Source organism: Psammomys obesus, unplaced genomic scaffold, assembly GCF_907164565.1.
Source record: "Psammomys obesus unplaced genomic scaffold, mPsaObe1.curated_primary_1811, whole genome shotgun sequence".
NCBI classification, from domain to species: Eukaryota; Metazoa; Chordata; class Mammalia; order Rodentia; family Muridae; genus Psammomys; species Psammomys obesus.
The window spans coordinates 1,591,242-1,614,414 of NW_026595981.1; the positions used below are offsets into that span (position 1 = coordinate 1,591,242).

At 51.5% G+C, this 23,173-nt stretch overlaps 2 protein-coding genes across 2 annotated transcripts in view; one reads left to right on the forward strand and one right to left on the reverse strand.

Moving 5' to 3' along the window:
• Window positions 1–1,674, forward strand: part of Ywhae (tyrosine 3-monooxygenase/tryptophan 5-monooxygenase activation protein epsilon) — a 42,641-nt gene extending 40,967 nt beyond the window's left edge. Inside the window, exon 6 of the mRNA XM_055619966.1 lies at window positions 664–1,674. Within this exon, the coding sequence (XP_055475941.1) occupies window positions 664–716 (53 nt within the window). The 3' untranslated portion in view covers window positions 717–1,674. The remainder of the gene's footprint in view (window positions 1–663) is intronic.
• Window positions 1,675–6,570: 4,896 nt separating this feature from the next.
• Window positions 6,571–23,173, reverse strand: part of Doc2b (double C2 domain beta) — a gene marked incomplete at its 5' end in the record, with an annotated part of 25,574 nt that continues 8,971 nt past the window's right edge. The window contains 7 exon segments of the mRNA XM_055619501.1: window positions 6,571–9,810; window positions 10,257–10,353; window positions 11,280–11,361; window positions 14,757–14,914; window positions 18,847–18,973; window positions 19,063–19,172; window positions 20,183–20,257. Coding sequence (XP_055475476.1) covers window positions 9,674–9,810; window positions 10,257–10,353; window positions 11,280–11,361; window positions 14,757–14,914; window positions 18,847–18,973; window positions 19,063–19,172; window positions 20,183–20,257 — 786 coding nt within the window.

Below are 23,173 nucleotides of genomic sequence, written 5' to 3' on the forward strand. Positions count from 1 at the left end.
AGATAACTCTCCAGTGAATAGACTTGGCTTTCTCTTGCATGTAATAGTGCAGTTTAAACTCAATAGGCTAATTGTTATATTCAAAGAGTAAAGAGAAATGGCATGAGTGCTGCCCCAAATGCCCTTCGTAATAACCTCAGTGACCGTGTGTTTCACGCTGAAGGACAGACTGCTGTTTGGCCTGTCTGGCCACCATACAAAGAAACACGCATATGCAGTGGTAGCACCTCCTCTCTAGATACCATAGAACTTCTGTGGAGCTTTCGTGCCCTTGCTGGTAAAACCTCCCCATTCCCCACCCCACCCCCCAATCAACAAAGCAAAACACTTGGTTCTTCAAGAGGTGAGGTTATTGAGAAAGAGTATTTGATCCAAGAAACACACGAGGCCTGAGGGTCATTTTGAGAGTATGATTTCTGCTGTGTACTCTTGAAGAGCTTGTTTAACAGACATTGATTTTCTCGTCCTCTAACACTTGACTGTTTGAGGGCTGTGGTTGGCAGCTCTCGGGTTAAGCACCTGGCCTATGAGGGTTAGAAGACCTTTGCCTGCTTTTGTTTGCTAACAGTTGTAGTGAAAACTAGGAACCTTAGCTTGGCGTGTCAGCCATGATTAGAGCATGTGGCAGTCAGTGTGAAGTAATGGTGTCTTGTTCCTTAACAGGTGAAGAGCAGAATAAAGAAGCGCTGCAGGATGTGGAAGATGAAAATCAGTGAGACCTAATAAAAGCCAACAAGAGAAACCATCTCTGACCACCCCACCCTCCCTACCCCTCCCCTTGGAAGTTCCCCATTGTCACTGAGAACCACCAAATTTGACTTTCACATTTGGTCTCAGAATTTAGGTTCCTGCCCTGTTGTTTTTCTTTCTTTTTCTTTTTTCCCCTCCCCCCCCTTTTTTAAAAACAAACAGTTTTCAGAAGTTCTTAAGGCAAGAGTGAATTTCTGTGGATTTTACTGGTCCCAGCTTTTAGGTTCTTTACGACACTAACGGGACTGCATAGAGGCTTTTTCAGCATTACTGTATTGTCTCCGGCCACATGTGGCAAGATCATCATTAGAAATGGAAATGACATTTGAAAGCCATTAGACTTCTAAGTGATGCATCTAAGAAAGATTAATCACACAATAGAGGCATATGTGCTGTCATTTTTCCTTTTTTAATTGTTTAAATTGAATTTTATACCAATGTTTAAACTTAATTGGGTGTTAGCTTGAGGTGTTTGGGGGAGTTTGTTGTAATGGTTTTGCTGTATAATGTGTTTGGAGCTCTGCTGAAGTGCTGCTGAAAAGCATGGTGCTGGTAACAGTTCAACAATCCGTGGCTGCTCATTCTTGCCGACTCCTCCCCCTCTGAAGCAGGTTAGCATTGAAGGTGGTATGGAAGCCTGCATGCGTGTTCAACTCTGTTCCTCCTCCCTTGCTCCTTGGCCTCCCTCTTCCCCTCCTCCTCCTTCGCTCGCTCAACCTCTTTTGTTCAGTATGTGTAACTTGAAGCTAATTTGTACTACTGGATATCTGACTGGAGCCACAGATACACATCTGTATTGTTCTTACTGAAACACAGCATGGAATTAACATTAAACTTAAATAAAACAAACCTAAATTAAAAATGCCAAATATATTACGCCTCCATCCTTTATACTTCTAAAATAAAATCTCTAGTCCAAACATATTTTGACAGTATTGTTTGTCTGAATGTGAAAATATACCCCATTTTATCTTCTATAAATCGTTTGTTTCTCAATGATGTATATTTGGGGGTCGGGGAAATTGCTTGTAATCTGGTGTTGAACAACCAAGCCAGTAGATTATTTGTCCTGTCTTTCAAACCAGTTAGCAACACAATATTTATGTTTAAATTTATCATTAAAGTACAACAATCATATTTAACAGAGGTGTAACTATGGATCATTTTCTACTGTATAAGGTCTACAGCTAGACTTGGTTTAATGTGTTGAAATAATCTTTGTTCAAAAGTAAAATGACAATTCTCACTGCAAAAGTCAGTGACAATAACAGTAATTGGATGAACTCCTTGTCAGTGTTTCCCCTTACCAGACACACCTACAACATGTACATAGTTTCTTCAGAGGCAGTTTATGTAGAGCCTCTGTCGTCCTTAACATCGGTAAACGCCTGAGTTCCTAAGAACTTAAGATTCGGCTTTGCTGCTCTAAAGGTGCTACAGTAAATAGTAATGAATGCTGAAATGTTTGTGTGGGTAGCGTGGTGCGTTTGTAAAAGATCTGTGTCAGAAAACATACCTTTTGCAGTGTTGGGGTTGAAAGAATAGTTTGTCCCCCCTTCCCCGACAGGCTTTCTCTGTGTAGCCATGGCTATCCTGGGTTCACTTGTAGACCAGGCTGGCCTTGGACTCACAGAGATCTGGCTGCCTCTGCCAGATCTCACTCAGGGGAGTGTTGGGATTACAGATATATGCCACCACCCCAGCTTTTTTCTCTTTTTAAAAAAGTTATTTATGTATATGAGTGCTGTTATCTGCTTGTATACCTGCAGGCCAGAAGAGGGCATCAGATCTCATTATATATAGGATGGTTGTGAGCCACCATGTGGTTGCTGGGAATTGAACTCAGGACCTCTGGAAGAGCAGCCAGTGCTCTGCTAAGCCATCTCTCCAGCCTCTGAAAGAATACTGTCAATTAGAAAACAACCACGGTTTACTTTTTCTAAAAATGACACACTGCTTTTATAATTTGTAATCTGGTGTAGGCAGTATTTAGTGGGTGATGGGTTTAGCTTTTTTTATTTTTAAAGGAGAGGACTGTGATTAGTACAGAGTCACACAGGCTAGCTAACTCAAAGGTGCCATTCTGCCTCAGCCTCCCAGATTGCTAGCATTACAGGCATGCATGTGATCTCTAGCACACCACAGCAGTTGAAATGTTGTGAATCCCTTTTTCATCAAATGATGGAAGATAGTTGTCATCTCTCATAAAGGGGTTTCAGATGATTGGTTGCTTTCTATCCAACATAAGGTTTCCAGACTTGTTGAAGGCCAGAACCAAAGTCATAAAAGCCTCTTGGGGAATTCAGGTGTCTACAGTGTCACCGCACTAAAAGCTAATGTCTACCTATTTTGCTGAACTTGATCCAGTTAAACAATGGAGACAGGGCTAGGAAAATGGCCCAGTGGTTCAGAGCACGTACTGCAGTTCAGGTCCCAGGAATCCTATCAGGTCACTTACCGTTGCCTGTAACTCCAGTTCCAGCGGATCTCATGCTTGGCTCCACAAGCACCAGCAAACATGGGGTATATGCCTTCAGGAGTTTTTGAAAATAGTAAACCTTGAAAACAAACCCAAGTTGGGTGTGGTGGTGGTCCCTAATCCCAGCAGGGGCAGAAGGTGGAGGAAGGTGAATCTTCGATTTTGAGGCTAGCCTGGTCTATTGAATGAGTTCCAGGACAGGGCTACACAGAGAAACCCTGTCTCACAAAAGCAAAAACAGAATTTAAAAACAGGACATCCTCCCCTAGCCCCAAGAACCTGATACTGAGGTAGTCCTCTTAAGCAGTATGTCAGCATGAAGTAATGTCTAATTCTGTTTTGTTGTGAGTTTGGGTCTCATGTTCCTCAGGCTGGTGTGGGAATTGAGCCAAGGGTGACTTGGACCTCCCACCTCCATCGCAGTGTGCCGGGAGGACGGGTGTGTGCCGCCACCCTGGTGTAGGCGGTGCTGAGAACGAACCCGGGCTGTGCTTGCTGGGCAGCACTGTACAATGGAGCCTCACCCCAAGCCTGGCCGGACAGATGCCATCGTCGAGGCAAGTTGCCTTATCTAGAGTGTGCAGACTTTCATGTCGCCGGCGTGAGGCATGAGCCTTGGTCCTGCTCCCTGCCAGACAGGGTTTTCACCTGTGGTCCCGCCTGCAGATGGAACCCACTCTGTAGCCCAGATCTGTCAGCCTCAGTCTCAAGTGCTGGGATTAGAGGTGTGCACCACCAGGACTGGCCAAGTGTTTCAAAGAATTGTGTGCATGTGGGTGTTTCTCCTGCCTGTGTGTGTGCGGCAGTTATGTGCCTGCTCCTCACCCAGGCCTGAAGAGCTGCCGTGTGGTTGCAGAAATCAGGTCCGTAGGAGCAAGACCGAGGAGCCCTGTCCTGACGACACACTGCTGCCTCTCTCCAGCCCTTCCATGAGCATTTCCAAACAACTTTGGTTTTTTGACACAGGGTTTCTCTGTGTAGCATTGGCTGTCCTGGACTCACCCTGTAGACCAGGCTGGCCCGGAACTCTAAAGAGATCCTCCTGCTTCTGTCTCTGCCTCCTGAGTGCCAGGATTGCAGGTGTGCGCCATCCTGCGGGGTGGCACTCCCAGGAAAATTTGATAATCAAAACAAACAAACCTGCCCAGCACTTGAGGAAGTTGAAGTATCAGAAGCCAAGACCAGCCTTTACTCCAAGAGGTAAGTCAGGAGGAGGCAGGTTTGGGTTTTTAGAAAGCAGGGAAGGCTGTGAAGGGGCCTTCACCCTGCAGGGACCGTTCCAATGTCTAGGACTAGGCTGCAGAGGTCAAGTCCACTTAATGTGTGAGCACTTGATTTAATAGTATTCTGTGGAATTTGGGTTCAGTAAGAGATGCAGCTACATCTGAAGTATTTAATAGCACTGCTGTTTTGTCTGCACCCTTTGTGTAGTGCCCACAGAGCAGAAGCTCTTGGATTCCTGGAACTGGGGTGACAGGCTGTTGTGAGCCTCCAGCTGGGTGCTGGGAATGCAGCCATCTGGAGGAGCAGCCGGTGCTCTTAACCACTAGGCTCTCAGTTTTGGAGCTTAGTTTTGTCATTTTGTTTTTAGTCAGGGTCTTGTTACGTAGCTTTAACTGGTCTGGAACTTAATATGTAGATCAGGCTGAACTTGAACTTCTGCCTCCTTGGGATTAAAGGTTTATTCCACTGCCCAGCAGTGCTATTCTTTAAAAAAAAAAAAAGTGTGGGTATGGGTGTTTTGCCTGCATGTATGTATGTCTATATGCCACATGCATTCAGTGCCTGAAGAGGACGTCACTTGGAACTGAAGCTGCAGACATGTGAGCTGCCAGGTGGGACACAAACCGGAATCCTATGGAGCAGCAGCCAGTGCTCTCAACCCCAAAACTATCTCCAGCTCCCCCTCCTGTAAGAGACTATTTGGGGGGTGCTTTTTGAAAATGGGTTCTGCAAAGCTAGCTCTTCATCATCTGAGCAACCTCCTACCATAATATGAATTGTTTTGTATTCTATACCTACCTGTGTGGGAGAATAAAGCTAGAAATCAACAAAGACAGTAGCATATACTACACAAACTGACTTAAATGATGAGTCACTGAAGAAAATTGAAAGATTGCTAAATTGAAAGAAAACCACAAAACCCCAGCATGCTAAAACCCATGGGGCACAGTGAAAGCATTGCACAGGGAAGTTCTTGGGAAGTTGGGTCTACAAGCACTTGAGGCAAATCAGCGGGGGATGAGGGGTCGGGGTCTAAGGTATGGAAAAGAAAATGGTTAGTGAAGCCTGGTTCTTTGGGTAAGATCCGATTGGCAGGTCTTTAGCCAAATTCCACTGCAGACATGAAGCTGTCCCTGGCCAGCGTCTGTGAAGTACACAGCCTCCCCTGTGGTACTCTGCCCTCATTCCTTGGTTCCCCAGCCATAGCAGCCCTGCCCCTGTTCCGTGAGGTCATGCCTGTCCCTTCCACCTGGAGCATGACCTAAAGGATTCCATCCCCAGGGCCCTCTAACGGCAAGGCATCTGTGGAGGTCACGTGATCTTCCCAGTTCCTAGCATTAGCGCTAATCAGCCTTGTGGACAGTAATGATTCACACTGCAGCATCTCGAGAAACCTGTGTGATTTGCACAAACATTTTAACTTCTTGTTTATTATTTTAAAAAATTGTGTATATATAAGTGAGGGAGAGGGAGGAGAAGGGAAAGATAGAGAGGGAAGGAGGTTGAGCAATTAAGCATGCAAGCCGGCTCAGGTGTGTAGAGGTCAGAGGGTAACTTCGCACCTTACACCTTGATGCCGCTTGTTTCTCAATTGTTTATTCCAGGTCACTTGGCAGGAAGGCTCTGGGCAGTTCCTGTCTCCACTTCCTATATGGCCCCAGGAGTTGCTGGGATTATTAATTTGTCACATCATTTCCTGATCTTTTCATTTCTGTATTTTGAGACAGTTTGTGTAACCTTGACTATCCTGGAACTAACTCTTTAGGCCAGGCTGGCCTGGAAATCACAGACATCTGTGTGCCTCTGCCTCTTCAGTGCTGGGATTAAAGGCCTTGGCCATCACTGCCCTTCATATCCTGATTTTTTGTTTTGTTTTGTTTTTCAAGACAAGGTCTGTGTAGCCTTGGCTGTCCTGGAACTAGCTCTGTAACGCAGGCTGGCCCCGGATTCACAGAGGTCTGCCTGCCCCTGCCTCTTGATTTTGGGACATGCCCCTTACTATGTAGCCAGTGTGTCCTGGAACTGGGCGTGTAGACCAGGCTGACATTGAACTCAGAGAGCTCCATCTGCCTCTGCTTCCTGAGTGCGGGCCACACCAGACATTTTTTTTTTTGGGGGGGGGGGGGGGAGGTGTTCCAGGGATCACACTCAGGTCCTTGAGGCTTGTGGCAAATGTTTCTGATCAGCCTCACATATTCAACCTTCTGAGCCTCAGTTTCCTCATATGTAACTTGCAAGCCTGTTTCAAATGGGCTCTTGGTGAGTAGATGAAAGGCAGGAGGCTTACCACAGTTGGACGCTAGACTGGTTTACAAGTGCGATCATTTAAAAAAAACAAGGGTAAATGCGACACGTAAGCCCCGGTTCCCTTTCGCTCGCACCCTCCTGATTTTCCAAAGGAGTCTCCCAAGCGCCTGCGAACTCGGTGCGATGTTCCCATTTACTTTGAGTTATATATCGTTATAAATATTAACAAAGAAGACTTTAAAAGGACACCTTCGGGAAGGTCGGACGAAATTACAAAAATTGTGTCTTGACGCTGCAGTTTGAGGACATAGTCCGCAGCCGTCACGTGGTGGCAAAACCGTAAGCAGTGTACGAGTCCGCGCGAGTCGGCGACAGCAGGAGTCCATGCATCAGGTTCACGTGGCGGGACCAGGATGAAGGGGCAGGACATGCTTAGCCCGGGCTCGGCGGCGGGCGGGCCGCGGAAGTGCAGCTCCTCGCTCTTGCCACTAGAGATCAGGAGGTCGCCGCCTCAGGATTGGAAGACGGGCCCTCTCGGGGATTGGCTAACGGTGGCAGTGGGCGGGGCGGAGACCAGGGCGCGAGGTGGCTGAGGGGCCGCCTGGAGACACCCGGGGTACTGCCAGGACTTTGGAATGACCTTTGTTTTTGGTATCAGATTTCCTCTTTGCATCGTTGATGGACACCCGTTTGGGGTGAAAGGCGGAGCTGATTCTGTAACTTCGCAAAGGGCATTTCCCGTAGCAGAGTTGTAATGTGCTGGGGATTTACAAACGCTCCCGGGTCCCGGGAAAGTTCCATCACTTTTTAGTGCGCTCCTGCCTGGGCACTCACCTTACACGCGAGCCAACTGGCTAGAAATCTTGCCTCCCACCCTCCCTGTCCCTGGGGTTGGCGAGGACCATCGAGACCCAAGCCACTTTCTGCCTAGGGCAACAGAGGGATGCAGGCTTCCCATCCCACCTGAGCTCTGCTCTTCTGCTTAAGCCTCAGTCATCTCGCGTCTAATAAACACGTCTTTCTCTTCAGGAGGGCAGCCCGGCTCCTCCCTGAACAAGCCACCTCAAAGGGCAAAGAAGTTACTCAGAGCTCAATCAGGTGCCTTGAAACACCTGCTAGCGTTTCTAACTGTGTGAGGAAAATATCAGCCTGTCCCCCAAGTCACTTTACCTCGGGGTAGGGCAGCTGAGGTTCTGGGCTTGGCTGTGGCCTTTTGGCAAACCTTAAATGATATCAAAGCCAGCTAGGGGGTGAGGTGGCGGACAGTAGCAAGATTCCTCTGTAACTGACTTCACCAAGCCCCAGTCAGTCCAGAAGGAAAGACAGGGGAAGTCCTCCATCTTTCGTCCTCAGACAAAGGCCTTGCTTGGGGTTAAATCTTGCTTCAGGCCCTCCCAGCTTGGTGGCCCTGGAAGTTTATCAACTTCTCTGTGACCATTTCATTTGCAAAATGGGTTGACCAAGCCATCCACCACACAGGATGGTGAAGATTCTGTAAGAACGTGCCACCTCAACAACATAGGCAAAGCCTTTTCAAGAGGAGAATCCAGTCTCTACAGGCAACAGGTGGCTGGGTGCTGTGCAGGGCCACAGACCTATTCCCTGCCAACTAGGAAGGGCTGGTGAGATTGGGTGACTCAATCTCAATCTCTGGGTCCCTGGGGCCTGACTTTAGCTGTAGGAGGTGCTGGGCTTAGGGCACCTTCCCTCTCAGGACCCCTGTGCCTTGTCACCTAGTGATGGATTGAACAGAACAGGTCTGAGATAAGGTGGAAATCCATAGTTCTCCATTCCTCCTGTGATCCTAGAGCCTCAGCTGGCAGGAGACATTTGGGGCCTTCAAGACTGAGATGTGTCCCACCCTTTCCTAGAAAGTGAGACCAGGCCCAGAAGGCAGACCCTCACCTCCACCCCCGGGCCTTCCCCGAGACAAGGCTCTGTCTTCCACTGCTCTTCCTGAAGGCAAGCCACTGTCTTGATAGGGCCAGGGGGCCATGGGTATCTGTGAGGGATTGAACACTAGCCTGAGGGGATGAAGAAGGGAGAGATGGACAGGCGGGAGAAATGCTTTCCTCTTTCCATGCTAGTAGGATCAGGATCTCTTTCTCTTTTCCCTAAAGCTGACTAGAGATTTAAGCTGACAACGGGAACAGTACGCGTTGCTCCTTGGGAGCAAGATCAAACAGGAGAGCTTGGGTTTCCACAGTCGAGCTGGGTTTCCCTACAATGTTTGCACACATCCCCAAGCCCAGCTCCTGCCTAAAAACCTAATGCAGGCCCTCATGGTTCCCTGGCCCTGACCTCCAGACCCCCTTTCAGTCCTCCTGTGTCTGTATTTGGTTCTGTCTTAGCCACAGCTGGCTTTTCCAGGCTGTGCTGAGCCGTGATCCCCCAGGCTGCCTTCCCTCCTCCACCCTTCAGCAGGCAGCAGCACCCACAGCCCTTGCAGACAACCAGCTGGTCCTGGTACACCCAATGTGTACACCCAGATCCTCTGCTACACAGGGACCCCTGCCCTGGGGCCTCACCTCTTTCTGTCTGCCCATCAGTGCCAGGCATGAGCAAGTTGGAAGCTCTGGTTGGCCACATTGTCCGTCCTGGAGTCCTGGGCTCTGCCTTCCCACACATAGTCCTTCCCCTGTGGTTGCCAGGCAGCCAAAGACCCCCATTTCTGTGCTTGCAGCAAGTGTTCCATCCCTCATCTCCAACAGGTCCTCACCCTGGATAGCCCTTCCTCCGGGTGGAGCTGAGGGCCCAGCTCCAGCCCTCCTGGCCACCAGGGGGCCTGAAACAAATTTAATCCATGTCTTCTGAGGGGGCCTGGGTGCTCCGGGTCCTCCAAGCAGGGGCTGCAGTGGCTTTGCCCGAGTAGACAACCTGGATCTTGCCCATTGTGAGGCCATAGCCCTTGATGGCAGCTGAGAAAGCCCAGGGCCGGACCTGTGTGGGCTGGGTGGGCGGCAGATGGGACAGTCAGTCGCTGAGCGCAGCCCCCGGGAGCTCGTTTGTGAGCGTGTGCCAACGCTCAATCCTCTTGTCCTTGTTCTTCAGGCAGTCAAACCAGTGCTTCAGGCGCTCACCCTTGGCATTGATGCCCAGAACCACTCCACCTGTGGAAGAGGCCAGAGGGGCAGAGGGCATTCAGTGACCCCACTGTTGGGCCCACCCTCCTGCCCAGCTGTGTGTGGACAGTGCCTGGCTTCCAGGACACCCTGCCCACCTGACCTAGTGTTTGATGCCATGTTCTTCCTCTACGAGGAACCGAACAGCATGGGGCAGGGTTCCATGGCACATATTAGGACTGAAAAGGGAAGGAAGGGCTACAATGGCCCACTGCGCACCAACGTCACGCCTATCAGAAACTTGTGGTCACATGGGCTCTGAGTGTAGCCCCGGGTGCTTCCCAGGCCTGCTTCCCTCTCTGGGCCTGTCTCCTGTCACAAGAGCACAGTTTGGAGAATGTCTGGGGACCTGTCACTAGAGATAAGCGGTTCTTGGACTCATATCCACCAAGGACAGGCGCATACCTAAATGGCATTCCCCTTGTATTCCTTACCAATGAAATCATTGGACTTTCCAATGTCATAGTCCCAGACAGTGACCTCCAGGGTCTTCTTGGCCAGGTCTCCGTGCTTGATCTCGTAACAGAACTCCTGCTGGCCAGAAGAGGGTGTTAAGAGTCAAGGCCGCCTGGCTGAGAGTGGTCTGGGATGTACTGAAGGGTGGAAGTGCTCAGTGTGTGGGTCACGCCACTGACCCGCTCACTTCTGCCTGATGGGAGTGGGAGTCTAAGCAGGCCCCTCCCTCTGCCCACCCACCCTTCTGTCCCTGAAGCTGCCCGCAGATGCTGCGGAGACCTGGCTGCAGTTAACTGTCCTGTTGAGTCTCCGTCATCCTTCCCCCTGTCCTCCAGGGCTGTCCCCTCTGCCTGTGAGTCCGTGGCTGAGTCAGGCCTGAGATGCACTTCTCTTTCTCCTGCCTTCCTCACTGGAAGACCCGCAGGTCCGTGTCTGACCCTCTGGTCTGAGGGCCTGGGCACCCACTCGTCCTGTCCTGTCAGCACCCTAGCAGCTGAGTCTTTCTTTTAGGCACTGTGCCATGACCTTCTCACCTACGTTCACACTTGCGAACTGTGCAATTGAGTTACAAACAGAAATTGCAAAAAACAAAAACAAAAAACGTAGTATTTTAGTAAGTTTATGGTATTGCTTTCACTGTATTCACGGCCATCCTGCCACACCTGCTGGGGTGTCTTGAACCCTCATGGCCTACCTAGGGTGTCCTTCCCAACTCTGTCATCTAGAAGGGAACTCAGGAGCTGCTCACCACTCTCTTTTTACTCCTACCTCTAGCAGCATCAACCTTCTAGAAGGTTCCTTCCTTCGTCCCATGAGCGTCTCCATTGCTGAGCAGTCTGATGGAGCCTTACCAACCATGGCTGAGGGCTCTTCTGGCAGATGCTGCCCATCCTCGTTTATCGTTTCCCAGGTACCATGGTGCCCCTTTAAAAACCAGGTCCCTCCACCTGTCCCAGGGGAGGCTCAAAGCTCTTCAGAAGCCTGGCAGCCCATAGCCCTACCTCATTGAACTCCGGGTTTAGCGTTTTCTTCTTCACTGCTGTCTTATGCTTGGATTTCTTGTCTACATCCGGCTTCAGGTATCTGGAATGGTAATTGGGGACCATCAGGGGCTGGGGAGAGCTGTGAGCTGCAGCTGGTGCAGCTCGGGTGCTCTGGGCACCTCCCTGGGGACGAATTCCTGGGCTCCTCTGTCCCAACCCTGGAGCCCCAGCCTGCTAGCCTGTGGGCGGCACTGAGGTAGCTGTATGCTTGTCCAAGCACACCCATGTCCCTCTTTTCTCTGGAAACTGGCCTTTACAAAGCTCGTGCCTCCTGCAGAAAGCCAGTTTGTCTCTTGTTCGGGAATTGTCTTTTTTTTGGGGGGGAGAGGGAGGCAAGGTGAGCATTGCAGCCGTTGGCGCTGAACCCAAGATCTCATGCATGCCAGGCAAATGCTCTACAGACTGAACTCATGCATGCCAGGCAAATGCTCTACAGACTGACCTCAGCTCCAGGCCCAAGAGCTCAGAGCTTGCTTACGCACACACACATTAAATTCACTAAGAATTCACACACCATAAAACTCATTCTTCTCAAATGTATGTAAAATTTGCTTTTTCAGTATATCCCCTGAGCTGGGCGAGCATCGCTCCTTTGTTAGAGCCTTGAGGAAGGTTCTCTTTTGCCAGTTATCAGGGATGACTCCACCAGGGGCATGGTGGAGCTCGTGCCCTTCCCTTGTTGGCTCAGAGAGGTGGAATGACTCGCTCAGTCTCCTTTCTTCATGACTAGGAGGTCATTCGCAGGCCGGGGATGCAGGAGGCGCTCCGAACCTCCACCCTGTCAATGCACAGACAGCTCGGTGACAAATGCCTTGTTTCCGCTCAGTGGGTGACACTGGGACCTCAACACAGTAAACAACAAATTTCCTGGAGGTTTAACATGTGCAAAGGCATGCTGGTCAGGGCGAAGCTTCTTGCGTGGTTGTTGCCAGACTTTGCCCTTGGAAAAACTGAGTCCTGTTGTTTAAAGTCCTTCCTGGAGGCCCAGCAGGTTGCTGGGGCTTCACACTTGCTGCCCAAGCCTGCCCGTGTGAGTTCCTGAGTTCAGTGCTCCCAGAACACACACAGTGGAAAGAGAGAAAGGACTCTTACAAGCTGTCCTCTGACTTCCGCATGCACACATTTTTTTTCAGTCTGCTAGTTTGTTTAGGATAACCCTGAGCTCCTGATCCTCCCTCTACTTCCTAAGTGCAGGATTACAGATGCAACCACTGCACCCAGCTTCAAGCTGTGGTTCTGTCGTTGGTATAATGACAAGCATAAGGCTGTACCAACGGCGGTGGCAAGGAGAGTAATGAAGGTGTATATCGACACTTCTGGTTTTCTTTTTGTATTTGTGATATGGTCTTGTTCTACAGCTTGGCTTTCCTGGTACTTAGAATGTAGCTCAGGCTGGTCTTCACCTCTCCATCCCTCTGCCTCTGCCTCCAAAGCACTAAGATGCTATGAGCCCATCGCCATGCCTTCCTTACTAATTACCTGTCAATGGCCTTTTCACACAATCATCCAGAATTCAAATTACCTGCATGCCCTTCAGCTGGTAAACTGATTAACAACAAACTCATGTTCTATGTATATGCTGGAAGCTATGCAGCCATATCAAAGATGGTGTCTCTAGGGCATATACTGTGCGGGTGAACCTTGGTGGAATCATTCAGTGCAGGAGAAGTTCAACCCGAGGCAGTAGCCATCTGATGCTTGATGTGAAATCTGAAGAAGGTGTCACTACTGGGACAGATGACAGGCCAGAGAGGATGGCTGGAGCTAAGAAACTTCTGGGATAAAGGCAAAACAGCTGGTTGGCTGTATCCATGGACCTAGACCCTCAGATCCAACCAACTGAGGGTTGGATTTGGTGGCACATGCCTATAGTTCCAGTTCTTGGGAGGCTGAGGCAGGAAAATTACAAGTTCATGGACTGCCTCGGGTACACAGTGAAATCCTGTTTCAACCCCTGACCTCCCAAAGAAAAGGAAGAGACTTCACCTCTGTAGCCTTTTCCTACCATTCCTCAGAGGACCGGTAACATGTTAACATGGTCCCAGTGTCAGGGAGGAGCCCCGAGCAGTAAGAGCATCCTTCTAGGGCTCCAGCCAGTTTGTCTGCAAGTCAGCACCAAGGGAGACCCTGGGTTCCAGGTCACCTCCTCTCACATGACCTGACGCTGGAGTTCACCACCTCCACTGGCACTGAACACATCGTGTTGGTTCCACATCTCATTTTCATCTGAAAAGAGATGTCGTGTGACAGGTGGAGGTGACACCCCGCTGACCTGTCTCCACTGACTCCACTCGGGGACGCTCTGCATTGCTGAAGAAATGCAGTGGCCCTCAGTGCCTGTGGAGGATGGGCTCCGGGGCACATCTGGAGATGCCCAAGTCCTTACATAAAAATGAGCTGGCGTCTGCAGAGCCCCCCACAGCCTGCTGCAGTTCTGAGTCATCCGAGCTACTGCAAAGGCTGCACACACGGCCCTTACCCTGCTGCTTAGGGAATATCGACAGGGAAAAGTCTGCACATGCTCAGAAGGAAGCTTTTTAAAAAAAGATTATTTTTTTTTTATTTATGTGTGTGTGAACACCTGCATGTATGTATGTGCGCAATGTGCCCCTGAGACCAGAAGGTGGCGTCAGAGCCCCCCGGAACTGAAGTTACAGGGAGCCGTGAGTCAAGCGGGATTCTTCCCCGGGCTCCTCCCAGGAGCACGGTAAGCACTGATGGTGGCCTGATGGTGGCTCTGCAGCCCTTGCCCTCTTCTCCAAAAGGCTGCCCGCTTCTCCCTGCCTCCTGGAACTCTGCGAGCAGCCTAACCCAGCCAGGGATACTCTTTTAGGGCACAGGCCACTGGTACAACCCCGAGCCAGTGTCTGTCCATTGCTGCACTGTCACTGGTAGCGAGGGGAGACACAGGGCTGGGCACACACACAGGGAAGACTTGGCAGAGGTCCTTGCCAGCCCTCTGGCTCCGGGCACTGGCCCTGCCTCCTCCTCCAACTTGCTTGTGAGCCTGGTCACTAGACCTTACATCGCCAGACCCCAGGGTCCTCCAGCATCACATGTCCATGTGTGATGATTCACACTTTCAGTTTCAGCGATCAGGAGGCAGAGGCAGAGGCAGCAGGGTCTGAAATTCAAGTAACTTGCACTTGGCTATGCAAAGGCAGCCTGGAGTACCCTTGTCCATGCCTCCCATCACCAAAAAAGGATAGCTATTCTCTCTCCCAGTGGTGACCCTTCTGCAGGCTTCAGTTTCCCCATCTATGAAATGGGATGGCTGCACTTAACCCCAGAGTCACAGAAGAAGACAGAAGAAAACACCCTGGTGCACAAAGACCCCTCAGTGCCCGTCACACTGGGCTCCAGCTCCAGCCACGTAGGAGCCTGGCTCTTCCAGGTGAGCAGGGGTGTCAGGCACAGGCCTGGCTGCACACTCACGTTTTCACGTAGGGGTCTGAGTAGCCGTTAGCATCCATGGCAGCCAGGTGTGCACAGCGCACGATGCCCACCAGCAGGCCCTGCCTCTGCGAGCTGTACTTGAGCGAGATGAGGATGCGGCCTCGTTCCTCCAGGGACTTGTCTTCCGCCTTGTCCACCTGCAGGAGAGGGGCTGCCGTCCTTGTCTGCTTCCACCTTCTCGGCTAAGCAGACGGTGAGGGTGAGACCATCTGTAATCCCACTCCCCTGGTGTCCACCTGCTGTGCTCAGCTAGGCTTGGACATACAAAGGTCTACAGAACCCAGCAGGCTGGAGTATGGCTTGGTGGGACACAAGTCAGGTCCTTGTGTCTGTCTCTAGCTTGGAAAAGGAAGGAAGAAGGGAGGGAAGGAGGAAGGGAGGGAGGGAGGGAGAGAGAGAAAAAAGAAAGGAGGGAAAGAGAGAAGGAGAAAAGGAAGGAAGGAGGAAGTAGGGAAGAAGGGACAGAAAAAAAGGAGGGAAAGAGAAGAAGAAAAGGAGGGAAGGAGGGAGGGAGAAAAAAGGAAGGCGAGAAGGAACAAAGGAAGGAAAGAAAGAAGGAAGAGAGAGAGTGTGTGTGTAAGGGAGGGAGGGAGAGAAAAAAGGAAGGAGAGAAGGAAGGAAGGAAGGAAGAAAGAAAGGAAGGAAGGAAGGAAGGAAGGAAGGAAGGAAGGAAGAAGGGAGGGAGGGAGGGAGGGAGGGAAAAAAGGAAGGAGGGAAGGAGAGAAGGAAGGAAGGAAGGAAGGAAGGAAGGAAGGAAGGAAGGAAGGAAGGCGGGAGGGAGGGAGGGAGGGAGGGGGGAGTAAGGGAAGGCAGACGGGCAACTTCTGTGTCCTTAAGTATAATTTTTTCTGGAACACAGCCTGGCCCCTCCATGGTCATCTCTCCCAAAGCTGCTTTTGCCTTCAGCAGTGAGTAGCAGTTGGGGCTGGAGAGATGGCTCAGAGGTTAAGAGCATTGGCTGCTCTTCCAGAGGACCTGAGTTCAACTCCCAGCAACCATACGGTGGCTCACAACCATCTATAATGAGATCTCATGCAGACAGAGCACTCATGTAACATAAAAATAAGAGAAGAAGAAGAAAAGAAGGAGTGGCAGTGACAGAGATGGCCTGGTCTACAGAGCCTGACACCCAGGTAGGAGGTCTGCCCTCCTCCAGGTCTTTCTCAGCTCCACCCTCTCCCAGATGGTTTGCAGGCTCCTCCTGCCATGATCCACAAGACCCTAAACGACAGAGCTTTGCTACCTTTAGAGTCCCAAGGAAGCCAGGAGCCTGGTGGGAAGATGCCTAGCCTTCCCACCCCCAAGCTCCGGGTGAGACTTTAACTCTAGGCCTCCGCATCCCTTCCCTCCATGTCCGACAGCTGGAGTCTTCTCCATTTCCCATCCTCCATAAAGTCATCTGGACGTGCCCCGTGGGAAGCCCATGTCCCCTGAGGGTCCCTTCAGGATCTGCCAGGCTCCTCTCTCATAGGCTCAGCCTTTGCTCGAAGCTGTGCTCTGCTTAGGCCTGACCTGAGTCCCCATGTGGCCATGTGGAGACCTTCCTGGAGATGAGAGTGCTGTGAGGTGAAGGGAGGCCTGTGCCCCCAGGCCTCCTCCAAACTCCGTGCCCAGAGCAGACACAGCTAATCGGTCTCAGCATTCACCCTGAACTCAGATGCAGCCTTGGCATCCTTCTCAACCCAACGTTCAGGCAGCCATGACCAACACTGCAGCTTTGTGGCTCTAGGCCCTGCGTGAGCAGAGATGTCCGCAGAGGCAGACGACACTGCCATGCTGTGGACTATTTCATCTGACAAACACTGAGCCAGGTATTTACTTAGAACAGGTAATATAGAGTATACACTCTAAAACCACCAAACCAAATGTCACCCCTGTGGTCACTATGTATCCCAAGCTGGCCAGTGAGCAACAGAGCCAATTCAAGCTGGGGGTACTCAGCAATGCCAAAGTAATGGCTCTGGAACATTCGCAACACATACTCACGCTTCCACATACATGTACACACACAATGCATGTGTGACGAACACCCCATATGCATTTATGCATCCATGTGCACATGGAGTCTTGTTATATCTGAGGCCAGAACTCACGGGCACAGCACCGTGGGAGCGGGCAGTGCCTTCCTGAGAGGTGTAGGCCATTTGGAGAATTTGGTTCACCTCTGGCAAATGACTAATACCACATCAGCAAAGGTTTCACCCATGACACATGCACCTGAGTGGAGAGAGTATGACGTGACGATACAGTCTGAGAAAGCCATGCACAAGAGCAGTGTCTCAGCCACCGGGTGCTGCAGACCCTGCCAGGCCTGGCATACAGGAGTTAAATGCTGAGCTTCCTCCCCTTGGCTTGGGCTTTGGGAAGAGAGCCACGTCCTGAATATTGTGAGCTAGAGAGCTTAGCTTTTCTCTCTTGGCCTGCGCACTGGGCTCCCTGACCCTCCGCCCCTATAAACTGTCAAGGAGCGATGCCCCTATGAGCAGACACGGCAGAGATGAGGCAAGCAGGAGAGCAGGAGAGCAGGAGAGTGATCCTAAGCAGCAGACACCAGGACTCTGGGAGGGCTGGCTGCTGAAGGCGACCGGGGGCCAAATTTGTTACGATGTCTAGGAAAGAATTATGTGCTGTCTCCTCTGGGCATCTCACAGCATTTCTGGACCAACACGTTCCAATCAAGTTACCTTTAGTGAATGGCTTCCTACTCCCTCCATGCACCCAGGCCCAGACCTGGACCTGCCCTGGCAGCAGGCCTCTGGCCTCCACCAGCCCCCATCTATCTGGTTCTTGGCGCCAGCCCTCACCTCCCTCCTCTTTCTGCTTCTGGTCCTTCTGGCCTGTTAAACCATCACCATGCCCTGCCCTGTGGCACAGGCCTATACTCTTAGCTACTGAGGACGCTGAGACAGGAGGATCAAGAGTTCACTGTCAGCCAGGCATTGGCAGTGTGTGCCTTTTACCTCAGAAGCAGATAGATCTCTGAGTTCAAGGCCAGCCTGGCCTACAGAGTGAGTTCCTGGACAGCCAGGGCTACACAGAGAAACCCTGTCTCAAATATAAAAGACAACCCCAAAAGCAAAAAAGTTCACTGTCAATCTGGGCTATAGAGTAAGTTCAAGGCCAGTCTGGGGAACTTAGCAAGACCGTTTCATATGAAACATATGTTTCATATGTGGGGGGGATGGTTCAGTCAGTCAAGTACCTGCTGTGGCTGGTTTGAGTTTGGATCCCAGCCCCAAGGGAAAGCCAGGCATAGGGACACAAATCTGTAACCCTAGCACGAGGGGAGGGAGACAGGGGAACTTCAGCTCCCTGGCCCACCAGACTAGTTAGTTAGTGAGCACTGGGTTCAGTGGGAAACCCTGTCTCAAAATATGAGGCTGAGAGCAATTGAGGAAGATATTCCATGTGGATGACATTCACATATCTTTTCCACTGCCCACACACTCACAGACCACACACACACACACACACACACACACACACACACGGACACATATATATGTACACACACATACACAATACATACATGTACAAACACAGACAGACTATACACATGCACATGCACACATACACACGCATGCATACATACATAAACACATACACACACAGACTACACACGGACACATATATACACACATACACACACGCGTACCTCACATGGGTCATACACGCACACAGCACACACACATACATACTACCTCACATACACAGGAAATTTTTAAAATTTGTGAAAGTAAAATTTTGATCGGGCTGGGGAGAGGGTCAGTGGGAAAGCGCTTGCTTGTCCACACAAGGTCTTAGACTTACTTAGCCCCTAGCACTGCTGGAATTGGTAGCTCGGCACCTGTGAAAGGTGACCTCATCCTCCGCCACTTCTGTGATGTCCCCTTCCAGGCCTGCCCCCTCCACTGTGCTCTCTGCTCCGTGAAGAGCCCCATTCCTGTGCCATCAACAGGCAGCGAGTCCCTCCATCTCCCTGCAACTGAGCCTGAACCATAGTATTGGCGGGTAGTAGACGCTCAGTAAACTCCAGCTTGGCCGGGGTGCTGAGCCTTCCTCCACTCACCGGCAGCTGCTTCTCCAGGCAGATGCTGAAGGTCTTGGTGTGGTTGGGTTTCAGCTTCTTCAGGGGCACGCGAGTCTCCCCGATGAACTCATTGTGGCGGAATTTGTCCTCATCACACACGGAGATCCTGGGGGCGATTGGCTTCCACAGTCAATGGGCATTCACAAGTGGTAGGGTGCCCCTGGCTGGGGTGTAGGCACAGGAGCCCTCACCCACCTCAGAGTCTTTCGGATCATGTCCTCATCCGTGATCCCATAATAAGTGAGGGTCTCGTTCCACGTGGGGTTCAGAGTGTTCCGAAGGGTTTTTGTTCTGAGCTTATTTGCCTGGAAGAAGACAGAGTGCTGTCATTTTGGTCCTGAGAAAGTGTGGCCTCAAGGCTGGCCAGCCTGACCCCTCCATTCGTGGAGGCACTTAACCCAGTGGAGGGGACCTGAGGCAGAAGGCGAAACTGACACTGTTAGTTAGCTGACTGAAAAACAGCAAGTTCATTGGAGGCGTGTAAGGGGCCTCTGGTCACAGCAAAGAAAAGGAGCCAGGAAAGATAGGGCTAGCCTAGCTGGGAGCTCAGCTGGGAAAGGAGAGGGAACGACTGTCCCCAGGATGGACGCAGCCCTGCTGGTCTTGACTGCTGGTCCAGTCCGTGCAACCGTCTAGCTGAGGACCAGGCCCTGGTGACAGCAGCAGGATAGAGGGGATGGCTACGGGCCCTGCAGGGGGTGGGAAGCCGCTGTGTGGCTCAGTCCCATTGGGAACTTAGTAGGCATTGGCCTAAACAAAGCCTGCTGCCCTGCGTCCCCTCCCCACTCTTTCAGGAGACTCTTATCGAGACTGTGCCCAAAGCCAGCTGTGGAAACGAACCTCTTTCCTGGGTCACCTCGGGGGCCCCCACTCAGGTCTTCATTCTGCCTGGAATCCATGCTTCCTTGTGGGTGAAAGCTTCTGTGCTTTTATCTGCCTGCTGGGTAACCCATCAGGGGAATGGGAAACGGGGGTTCTGTGGTCAAGTAAACCAGGCTAATGCGTCCCCTTCGGTCCCCTTCCTGAAGCCACAGAATGTCCCATCAACGCACTGAGGGCTCTGACAGGCCCTGTGGCAAGCCTGGGCTTAACCCAGGGATCTGCCTGCCTCTGTGTCCCGGGCGCTGCTGTTAGAGGTGTACACCATCACATTTGAACCCAGAGTCTTCTTCCCCTGCATAACACGAGCCTCAGGCTAAATGGCTTTGTAGGAAAGGTAACCTGGGCACTTCCTGGAGCCCACTTAGCAGATCGGTAATGGGCTCATGGTTCCAGAGTGCCACGCCAGTACCATCCCTGGACCAGAAACCCTCACCTTGCTGGCTCCAGGCAGCAGGTGTAGTTTGACGTAAGGATCAGCCAGTCCATTGTGGTCCATCGGCTTCAGGCCCTGAACAGAGACCAGAGAGGGTGTGAAATGAGTACGGACACACAGAGCCCTGACACCTCCAATCTCCCTGAAGATGGGAGGACCAAACAGTGCTGGGGCAAGCTTCCTTCCCCTGCACTCTGGCTGTGAGGTCCTTTCACGGTCCACCTTCTTGACAGCTGAATCCAGAAGGCACACCTCACTCTGCATTTGGGGAGGCCTCTTCCCACTTTCCAGATATCACACCTTGCTGGGTCTTCCGTCTCTGACCCCCAAGACTGGCTTTATGCTCACCCTACATTCCTGGTGGTGGCTGGGAAAGTGCTTTGTTCCAAGTCTGGGAGGCCAGCTGAGACTGCCCGTGTCCCCAGAAGTCACAGGCTGCCTGCCATGGAGGAGCTTTCCACAAGAGGGCACCCCTCGCTAACTCTGATTTCAGGTCTTGCCAGCCCAGGACTGTACAGCTCAGGAGCGGAGCCCTAAGAGCCTCAGCTAACCTGGGGGTTGTGTACACTCCTTTCGGTGTTGAGGCCCATGGGGAGCTGGAGAGGCAGCAGAGGTGCACTGGCCTACATTCCAGACAGGTGAGGCGTGGCTCTTGCCCAGGGGCCCCAGACCTTTATTCCAGGTCCAGCTTTACGGGCTTGGAGGAGCGTTCAGGTGGGCACCCACACAGCCCCAGGTTTGGGAGTCAGAGCTCAGCCTGTGAACTTCCTAGTTATCGGAGGGGGCACTTTACCACACGTAGAGTTAACCGTTCCCTCAGCAGAACACAGCAAGGAGGAATGAAGACACAGGGCTGGTGGGTGGGACTTCCTTCCCCTGCCCACCCCTCAGAAGATATCAGAGAAGTAGCTGGAGTAGGGATTTAACCTAGGTCCAGAGCTGCTGGGCCTTGACCAAAAGGCAGTGCGTGTGCCTTGGTAATGGCGGCTGTTCAGGCCCAGCATCCCCTGCCAGCTCCTCAGCCCCGGGAGTCAAATGGCAGCTGTCCTGGGGGAATCTGGTGGCCTAGCCTGAAGAGGGGAGGGCCGAGGGCCCTGTTCTATCTCTACAGTTCCTGCACATTTGTGTGTCAGGTTTACAATGTGCTCACTGGTTTCTCTTCTCCATAGTTTATCTTTGAGGTGGGAGGTTTAACTAGAGATACTCAAGTCCTACTTCTGAGGCTCAGGGCAACCATAAAGGCTGGCCGGGGTAGGAAGCAGCTGCCACGAGAGGATGGGAACCAGGCCTGCTCTGCCCTTCGGATCCCTAGTCGTGTTACTTTCACACCCTTCTACCTCTGGTACCCCAGAGGGCCACACACTGGTCTAAGATCTGGTGTGCTCAGTCAGAGGCTGGGTTCATATGGTGAGTCTCTAGCTCAGCAGCCTCCCTGCCCGATCTGGAGTCTGCCCTGCAGCATGGCCGCAGACCAGCATTACGGCCCCCAGGAGCCAACTGAAAGAGAGGGGGACAGGAGGCTGTGCTCAGCCAGAGGGAGGCCAGGGCTTGTTTCAGACAGATCCCATCAGCCTAACGTGTTTCCCGGAGATAAAAAGCAGATGCCACAGTCTCAGAGATGGGCAGGGGATGCTGCATGGGTTAGTGAGGGGACAGGAAGGACTTGGCCTATAGAGAATAGACTCTCCCCACACCAACCCCTGCTGCCCCAGAGGCTACTGTTCGCTAGACATTGGGGACTGGAGCCTTTTGGGTAGTGAAAGCTGAGGCTGGTGAGATGAACAGAAACTGCATGACTTTGCTGCTACAAGGAAAGGCAAGGGAAGACAAACAGCTGTTTCAGGGGCAAGAAGTTTCAGCAGGTAAGCTGAAAAAGCTCTGGGATGGATGGAGTAGGCTCAGTATTTAGTGGCTGAGTTTCATGTATGTGATTTTTTTTAAATTACTTATTTTTATTTAATGTGTACTGGTGTTTGCCCTGCATGTATGTCTGGTGAGGGTGTCATATCCCGTGGAATTGAACCCAGGTCCTTTGGAAGAGCAGACATGCTCTTAACCACTGAACCATCATGCCAGGCCCCACCTGTATATTTTAGCACAGTTAAGAAGTAATGTTGGTCTCCTAGCATGGTGGCTCTGCTAGGGTTTTCCTGGGTACTGCTTGGAGGCGGGTGCCCTAAATCCATCTGTGTGTAGATATGTCCCACTGGGCACTATCCTGCAGTGTTAGATAAAATGTCAGTGTTAGATAAAATGCCAGGGGCCAAGTGTTTTACTCCTACGTAGTTCAGTGGCCACACTGGGTAGGGAGCCCTGTTTACAGATACCAAACTGAGACACACCCTACCTGATGCAAGCTAGAGTCATTTGAGAAGAGAGTACCATTATTTGAGAAACTGCCCCCCACTAGATTGGCCTGTGGGCAAGACGGTGATGTGTTTTCTTGACTGCTGTTCGATGTGGGAGGGCCTAACTCACCACGGCGCCACCCCTGGGCTGATGGTCCTGGGCATGTAAGAGAGCGGGCTGAGCAGGCCATGGAGAACCAGCCAGCAAGCAGCTCTCCTTAATGGCCTCTCCATCAGCTCCTGCCTCCAGGTACCTGCCCCCAGGTACCTGCCTGGACCTCCCTGGATGATGAACTACAAGCTGGAAGATAAATCAAGCCCTTTCCTCCCCAAGCAGCTTTTGGTCAGGGTTTTATAGCAGCAACAGAAAATTAACTAAGACACCAAGCGAGAGTGCAGTTTGGGAATCCAGAGACCATGAATCTCCAAGAGGCTCTGAGTGTGAGCCTGGCTTCAGTTTACACTCCGTGGCTTCCCTCTGGGGACTCAGTATTTCCAGGAGTGTGTTCTCCTTTGTGTAGCTATTTACAGAGACCAGGGCCACCATGGTTCAAGGGCCTCTGGTCCCCTTCTCTGTGTACATAGTCACAGAGATACACACACACACACACACACACACACACACACACACACACACACACAC